The 9,326-nt window shown below is 40.0% G+C and overlaps 1 protein-coding gene across 1 annotated transcript in view; it reads right to left on the minus strand.

Annotated features, from left to right (window-relative positions):
* PDE4D (phosphodiesterase 4D, cAMP-specific) overlaps positions 1–8,420 on the minus strand; it is a 1,047,082-nt gene extending 1,038,662 nt beyond the window's left edge. Inside the window, exon 1 of the mRNA XM_014548745.1 lies at positions 8,286–8,420. Within this exon, the coding sequence (XP_014404231.1) occupies positions 8,286–8,327 (42 nt within the window). The 5' untranslated portion in view covers positions 8,328–8,420. The remainder of the gene's footprint in view (positions 1–8,285) is intronic.
* Between the last annotated feature and the right edge of the window lie 906 nt (positions 8,421–9,326).

Genomic DNA, 9,326 nt, shown 5'->3' on the forward strand with positions numbered 1-9,326 from the left:
CTATATTATATATTAACTAGAGGCCTGGTGCACAAAATTTGTACAGGGGGGTGGGGGACGATTGGTCCCTCAGCCCGGCCTGCACCCTCTCCAATCCGGGACCCCTCGGGGGATGTCCAACCGCCTCTCGCAATCCAGGACCACTGGCTCCTAACCTTTCATCTGCCTGCATGACTGATCGCCCCTAACCACTCTGCTTGCCTGCCTGATCGCCCCTAACCACCTCTGCCTGCCTGCCTGATTGCCCCTAAGCACTCTGCCTGCCTGCCTGATCGCCCCTAACCACCTCTGCCTGCCTGCCTGATTGCCCCTAAGCACTCTGCCTGCCTGCCTGATCTCCCCTAACTGCCTCTGCCTTGCCCCGCACCTGGGACCCAGGATTCCCTCCACCGGCTGGTTACAGGCACCCCGGACTCGGGTTTCCCTCCCTCTGGTCAGCCACAGGCACCCAGGACCCAGGCAAGCTTTGCCCAGGCCAGCTGCAGCCACAGGGGACCGTGGGCAGGCGGCTTCGCCCGGGCCACAGCCGCTGGTGCCTGGGACAACAGGGCGGGAGGCTTGTTCCTCTCCTTGGCCACAGGCATAGCTGCTGGCACCCGGGACTGCAGGGACCATGGGGTGTGTGGCTTGTCCCTCTCCCGGGCCACAGGCGCATGTGCAGTTGCTAATGCCTGGCTAGGCGGGGGTGGCTTGTCCCTCTCCCAGGCTTCAGCCCTAGCCGCTGGCACCTGGGACTGTGGGGCGGGAGGCTTGTCCCTCTCCTGGGCCACAGGCACAGGCGCAGCCGCTGGCACCGGGAACCACGGAGTGGGCGGCTTGTCCCTCTCCCAGGCCACAGCCTGGCTGGTCCCCATTCCTCTCTCACAAGCTCATTTGTGCGTGGCTGGTCCCCATTCCCCTCTTGTGAGCTCATTTGTGCCTGGCTGGTCCCCATTCCTATCTCCCCAGTGTTGAGTGTCTGAGCCGTTACAGTGTGACAGCATGAGGGCATGACAACCATTTGCATATTAGCTCCTTACTATATAGGACTAGAAGGCCCAGTGCACAAAATTCATGCACGGGTAGGGTCCCTAGGCCTGGCTGGATCAGGGGCAATCTGTGGGGCAACTGGTAGGGCGATTGGGGGCCCCCACTGGCACCCACCTTGGCTGGCCTGGGGCTTGCGGGCTGGGGCAGCTCCTGCATTGAGCGTCTGGCCCCTGGTGGTCAGTGTGCGTCATAGTGACCGGTTGTTCCACTGGTCATTCCGCTGTTCAGTCAATTTGCATATTGGGCTTTTATTGTATAGGATTACCCTGTCTCTTTCTCTTCTAAATTGCTATGCTACATAAGTAGAAAGAAAATTAGACGTTTACAACTAAATGCTGCTCTAAATTAAATTAAATGACTTCATGAAAACATTGCTGGCAGTGAAAGGTAAGCTTTAAATAGAAAAATCAATGGAGACATTACAACTCAATAGTGGACAAAAATTAAGCATCCCATCTGCATGGCATATTCTGGCTATGAAACCTTGAGTAATACCTTACCAAACTTCACTTTACCACTCATAGTTTTGAGACAGAATGATCTTAAATAAAAATTGTTAAATCTGTCATTGTTGTACAAATGAGACTTATTCAGTCTCATTTAAGCAAAAGTCAGAGCAGCAAGTATGGCCCCCAGCTTTCACAGATGGCAAAGACACTTCCGAAGGTTAGCACAAGAGAAACCCATTCATGCTCTGCTCTTTCAGTATAAACAAAGCACCAGTACCCAGAAGAAGAACAAGAAAAAAAGAATGTGATCTGAAGCACTCCAAGAGGTGTAACACCCCAAGCAGTCACACAAAATCTTTGATAAGACCTGTTAAAGTAAAATGTCAGTCCAATATGAGGTGGCTTCAAAGCATTAAAAAGAAATAAAGCCTTCATACCACACAATTGATGGGAGAATCTCTGCTGTAACACTTCATGTTGGAAATAAATACTTCAAGACAGAGGTTACCTACTAGATCAAGGTTTTATTCTTTTCTCCTTTTCCTTCTAATTATTATTAAATCAGAAAGTCCAGTTTTTAAAAAAGCAGATTATATCTAAATAATCATCATTTTTAATTTTATGACATGTTTTCATTTATTTTTCCTTTAATGTCCTAATTTTTATAGACTTGTTCTAGACGACATGGTTTCCCACACTGATATTTTTTTAGGTACTTAATAGAGGTTAAAGAGGGCAAGAGATTTTTTAAATCCCAGCTTTAACTGCATTTTAGGAATCAGAAAGAGAAAAGATCACAGGGAATGTCACTTATAAGCTATGGAGTCTAGGGCAATGCTAAAGATAGAATTGATTAGGTGCCTTTAATGTATCAAGCATTGTGTGTTGCTATCATTCTCATATCACCCTTTAGAATACTGGAGTCAGTAACTTACCAAATGTCCCACAACTGGAAAGTTGAAAGAGCCAAATATTAAACTTAATTCTTTATGAGTTATTTTTAAATTTAATTTATTGGGGTGACATTGGTTAATAAAATGATATAGGTTTCAGGTATATAATTCTACAATACATAATCTGTATATTGTATTATTGACATTCCAAGTCAACTCTCCTCCCATCACCATTTATCTCCCCTTTACCTTCTTTTATCCCCCCTTTACTTTCTTCTACCTGCCCCCAAAACCCTTCCCTCTGGCAATCACCATACTGTGGTCTGTGTCTATGAGTCTCTCTTTTTTTTCTTTGCTTAATTAACCCATTCACTCTTCTCACCCAGCCTCCAACCCTCTCCCCTTTGACAGATGTCAGTCTGTTCTCTGTATCCACAAGTTTGTCTCCACTTCGTTAGTTTATTTTGTTCATTTGATACCACATATAAGTGAAAACATCTGGGATTATATCCATAGAAATCTGAAACACTTATTTGAAAGAATATATGCACCCTATGTTCATTGCACCATTATTTACAATAGCCAAAATTTGGAAGTAGCCCAAGTGCCCATCCTATATAATAAAAGGCTAATATGCAAATTGACTGAATGGTGGAACAACCGGTTGCTATAACATTCACTGCCCACCAGGGGGCAGGTGCTCAATGTAGGAGCTGCCCCCTGGTGGTCAGTGCGCTTCCACAGGGGGCGCGCCATCAGCCAGAAGCCCTGAGCCGGGCTCATAGCTGGCTAGTGTAGCGGCGGTGGCAGGAGCCTCTCCCGCCTCTGAGGCAGCACTAAGGTTCTCTCGCTCCTCCCCCCCCCTCCCCCCCGGGCTCCCAAACTGTGAGAGGGCACAGGCCGGGCTGAGGGACACCCCCCCCCCGAGTGCACAAATCTCATGCACTGGGCCTCTAGTCAGTAGATAAGTGGATAAAAAGGCTGTTGTAAATTTACACAATGGAATACTAGTCAGCCTTAAAAAAAAATGAAGCAAATCTTATCCTTTTTTAATTATTTAAATCTTTATTGTTGAAAGTATCACAAATGTCCCATTTTCCCCCCATTGAACCCTTCTAGCCCCCCCCCCCCCATGGGTTATGGATCTATGCATACAAATTCTTTGGTTAATCTCTTCCCACCAACTCATCCACCCACACCTGTCCTCCCTCTGAGATTCATCAGTGTGTTCCATGCTTTTCCATGTCTTGGATCTATTTTGTTCATCGGTTTATTTTGTTCAGTAGATTTCACATATAATTGAGATCATGTGATACTTGTCTTTTCTCTGTCTGACTTATTTCGTATAGCATAATACTCTCTAGGTCCCTCCATGCTGTCTCAAAGGATGGAAATCTTATCTTTAGGATAGCATGGATGGATCTGGAGAATATTATGCTAAGTGAAATAAGCTAGTTGGGGAAAGACAAATTCTGAATAATTTTAAAGCCCACATTTTTTGAACTAAATCAAGCCACCACTCAGGCAAGTCATTTCACCTCCCTAGGCCTCAATTTTAATTTCATTATCAGAAAAATATAAAAGGGTTGAATCAGAAAAATCTTTAAGTTCTCTTCTAACTAGAATAAGTAAGAAATTATATATCAGAAACTCTATAAACTTTATAAGCCCCATAAAATTCAGTGAACCTTTTTTTATAACAAATAAATGTTAATACCATGTATTCTAAAAACAAATGATGTAAGTCAAGATGTAAAGCTTAAATTATTTGCTTTCTGTCATTTTCAACTTATGTGCAATGTATTGTAGGATAGCTGCCCACTTTTTAAATTTATGAACTTCTTTCAATGTCATATATAAAACCATATATTGGTCTTAAGATATTTTAATTTAGGTTCATTTATTATAAAAGTCTGACTGTAATATAATATTTAATAATATTAATGATATTTTACTCATTTAGATATTTTCAATTTAATAAGAAATATAAGGCCTTGGCTGGTTTGGCTCAGTGGAGAGAGCGTTGGCCTGCAGTCTGAAGGGTCCCGGGTTTGATTCCGGTGAAGGGCACATGCCAGGGTTGCGGACTCGATCCCCAGTGGGGGTGTGCAGGAGGCAGCCGATTGATGGTTTTCTCTCATCATTGATGTTTCAATCTCTCCCTATCTCTCCCTTTCTCTCTGAAATCAATAAAAATATATTTTTAAAAAAATAAAAACTTGTACATGAATATTCATAGTAGCTTTATTTAAAAATATATATATATAATCACTTTGATTTACTTTCAATTAATGTAGTTTATGCTATTTGACTTACTTTGAATTAATTTTTTTAAATAATTAAATTTTAAAATTATTTCTTGGTTTAGGAACTCAATATATATTAAAGTATAGATCAAAGCTAACTACATTATAGCATCAGAAATAATGGAGGGGAAACCTGCTTTTATGAAATGATGCTTGGAAGTTTTTAATAACTAAGGTAGGTCTTGTTTTGCTTATTCATGATGAAATAAGAGAATATGCTTAAGTCTGCTATTTCTAAGCACTTTCTCCACATAATATTTTGCAGGAATGGATAGTCTTTCCAACAAATTAAAAATTAAATTAGAAATGATTGTCACTATATTTCTACCCATTTTAACATCTTGAGTTCCTAGAGATATATTGGGGTGCTACATAAGAATTTTAATTCGGTAAATGGCAACTTGTATATCTAGTAAAGATAGCTTGGGATCAAACTTGCATGAGTAAAAAAGAATTTAATAAAAGTATCCCTCTTTTTAATCTATATTTAATCAACAATCTTTGGGGGATATAAATTTAATAATAAATCAAAATTTCTAAATGTACATATTGCTCTCCAGGTTCCTATATCTTAACACATCCTCATGTCCTCCTTGGTGTTCACTCAGTGTTTCCATCTTGGTAGAAGGACCACATCCATCCTGTAAGAACACCAGAAGCCCAGGAGTCACCTTCCACACATTCCTATCCCCTCCATCTCAAATCCGAAGCCTTACCAAAAGCTCTATCATTTTTTTCTTCTAAATATCTCTTAAATGTGTCCAGTTTCCTCTACCTTCCTATCATTGCCACCGAGAAGTTAGTTATTCTAGCCTTTATTCATGACGTTGAAGCCACCATTTTTCCTCCCACTATAAGAGTCATTGCATGTATGTTAACTTTTCCTAGAAGCCCTTCACTCCTACTTTGTCTTGTTAAGCTAACTTACCCTTCCCATCATAGCTCTCAATCATCTTAATTTGGGGAAGCCTTGCCTGACCTCCATGATTAGGCCAAGTCTTCCTATTACATACTGCCTTGTGCTATGAAGCTTCTCTCAGCAGCTATCATGGTTTATTTATTCGCTCATCTTGCTAACACATAATTATCAGCTATGTGAAGGCAAGGCCCCTGTCCTCAGGCAGTTTATATTCTAGGATGAGGAAAGAGGCCATTCCATATGAGGACAGGTTGAAAGGAGACCCATGAAAGGAGACATGGTGGAGAATTGTTACACTTATTTGTGTGATTTGATGAACGTCTGTCTCCCACAGCAGACCATAAGTGCATAGACGTGGGACCATCCCTTACTTTGGTAATGCCCACAGGCTCAGTCCCTCCCTTTTTGACCCATTGCAACCACAAATTATCCTCCAAAACTAGCAAAAGTTCACTTTAAATAGAAAAAAATGGTTTGCTTATATTTTTATAGCTAAAATTGTTCATGGACCCCTCTCAAATAAAGGAAGAATTCAGAGCATTAATCATTAAAAGGGACACTGCATCAGGTCTTGAATGTGAGTAGAAAAATATGAACACCAATTTAAGTGTTCAGGGATAAACAAGATGACCATGTAAAGGAAGTCTTTTTTCCCCCTCATTTGTATGCCTTTGCACAATGACAGCTACAAGATACACAGAGACACACAGGCAGAAGCAGAGGCTGTTCTAACATTTAGAACATTCTCTTTGGATTTTCAAATGTCATAATGCCAAAGAAAAACACAGATTCTAAATCACATTAATTCTTTAAACTTTCCTCATTGAACACAGGAAAAAAACACCTACTTTTATGTGTACAATTTTGGGTTTTTATTACGGCAAAGATTTAAGGGGTGGGAGGTTGACATTTTTAGACCAGTGCAAAATAAACTTCTGAAACTCTAAGGTAACAACTTCCAACTAATCAAAACGTCGGATTCTTTTCTCTGATAAACGACAGTCTCCTGCTTAGAGTCGTTTAATTAAGTGGAAGCATGCTCTTTATGCCAGTGAATTTTCAAGAAGCTAAGAAGCAGTGAGATGACAGCTCTACTGTTTACATTGGGATACATGTAGGCAACTCCATTCCTCCTAATCTGGGCAGCATGAGCCTTTCCACCCAGATGAAAATTTTTGCATTAAGCTAGTTTAAATAGGAAATCTCCTAGCATCATTATGTACTCGCAGTTCCTTAAAGTCATGGCTCAGTTAATCATTTGCTTTTAGAATGTTTTCCTCAAAGAACAGGGATATCCTTAATGATATATTTTTAATTATCCAAAATATTCTCCCTTTTGCCTTTACACATTTTTTCATATCACATGTCTCTGAAACTCAATAAAAGAAGAATTAAGTGAGTGATTTGCTTCCTATTTAACTTAAATAAGAAAAGCTCAGTAACAGAAAGATGTGTTTGCAGTTTTTTTTAATTCGTATGCAGGTCACCTCCTTTTCCAATGAGCAACTGTTTAATAATCGAGGGAATTCCAGGCTCCAAGCCATGACTCTTTATTTTATGTAATAATGCATACAACCAAACACCAACCAATAAAACAAATGTATCTGAATATTCCCTTGGAGTTCATTGAATTTCCTTGATTGGGTATTAAACACAATCAGTATTCAGTCAAAGAACTGGCACACTTCTGGATATATCCCCATTTTAAAGAAACCCTATTGGACACACTATACTTTCCTTTCTACATAATTCTGCCTTAGTCACCCTTAAAAGCTGGATGGTAACTACAGCAAGAATTAAAGATGGTCTTAGGCATCACAACAGAATTACTGTTGTAACACAAAGACTCTCCATACTAGAGAAATGTGTTTGCGTTTGTGGTTTTTCTGATGCCTTCAAATGAATGTTCCTACGTCACAGCTACATCTGTTTGGATGCTTTTCCCCCCTTGGGTAAATGAACAAAGGCACATGTTCTTAGAACTTGCCTGATGGAAATTAACAGTCTACTTTTATCCCTGCCTTGTATAGCTTTGAATTGCTCTATTTGTTTATGCTTTCTTTCATAACTTAATAGAAATCTAAAACATATCACTAACTTGGTACCTTAAGAACACTCAGTTGGTAATTGGAAATAAAGAGTTAATCTCCTTCAGGGCCCTGAGAATGTTTACTTAAAATACGTTTTAAAGGAGGAGAGAGATTAAAGACATATGCCAGGATAGAAAGCTCCTGAAAGTTATGCCCCACTGATCAAGTATTTGCATTATTCAACGTATACATGAACTTACAGAATGTGATTGATTGAAGTGCCTAGTGATGTTAAATTCAATTTATTCTTTTGGACTTACCTACAAAGTTTGATATATAAGACATAAATCTCTTCGGTTTCAATTTTTAATCATATTTCTGCATACACCTCAAAATCAGGGTGTCTAATATCATGCCAGTAGGCTAATGAATGGTAAAGCATAGAAATGGCTAAGAGAGAATTCCCATCAAATGTCAACCGAGTCACATAGATGAACAAATCCTCACTTGTTCATAAGCTGTACACAGTCTGAGAACTAAAAGTGAACCAAGGGTTGCTCACAAGCCTGATTATGATAGCACAGTATTAAAATACAAACAGTAAAAAGTTACATGTACACATTTTTACAAAAAAAGAAATGAAAACAAAGGGTACTTACACTTTTGTTCCGAGAAAGCAAATCAGAAGTATTTCTCTGCATGGTGGTGTCTTAAGTAACTCAAACAGGCAATGGTTGTTTCCAACGTCACTGCTCTCACTGCAACAATTATCCACTCAAAAGCCAACTGGCATTCTGAAGGGAAAGGCAAGGAAATGTTTAATCAAGTATATGATTAACATGTGTGCTTCGAAATACTGTCTTAGAGTAGGACAGTAACTCTTAAATCATTCATCAGAACAGGCTAAAATGATGCTGTGTTTAAAGCAGTAAAAGTGCACCCAAGCAACAGTTCCAAAACAGCTTTTGTTAAATGTTAGTTAGAGATTTCAAGTACCATCTGTTTTCTATTAAATATTCAAGCCTACATTTTCTAGTAGCTGAAAAAAAATAGGTATGGTAGCCACAACCTAAAGTTATATGTATGTAATGAAAACACAGACTGTATTGGGTATTTGATAATTCTTGCTGGTACAGCTAGGGACCCCTCAGATTTCCACCAATGGATGGAAGGTAGCTTTGTCCACTGCCGGAGGACTCTTGTCTACATCTGAGAGCCCTCTGACCACTACATCATGGCCTCCTGGCTTATTAGCAATAACCCACAGTACAGTGAGCCATCCCAGTGGCTCTTAAGCAAATTTAGTTCGTTCTCTACCCTTTTGACTCAAAGAGATTATAAGGAATGATTTGGAGGAAGTGCTTACCTAGTTAAGCAATAACTAACTTGCAATGAATATTCCAGAGCAGTTGCCACTTGAATGACAGACTAGCCTCATAACCTAACCTACACTTTACACTAGACACGAAGAAGGAAATTCTCTGTTTTGATTGGGAAGAAAAAGCAAATAGAATAATTATGGTGCTGTATTCATTCTGATACTCAGCTATATTTGAACATTACTTACAAATTCATAGGGTATATTTGCACGTGGGTTGAGGTGCCTTTTAGGAAAGAAATCACTCTAAGGCAGTGGTCGGCAAAATACCACGTGCTGGCGCACATGTACAGTGAGATTGAAACTTCGTGGCCCATGCGCA

The sequence above is a fragment of the Myotis brandtii genome, unplaced genomic scaffold (genome assembly GCF_000412655.1).
Source record: "Myotis brandtii unplaced genomic scaffold, ASM41265v1 scaffold115, whole genome shotgun sequence".
NCBI lineage: Eukaryota > Metazoa > Chordata > Mammalia > Chiroptera > Vespertilionidae > Myotis > Myotis brandtii.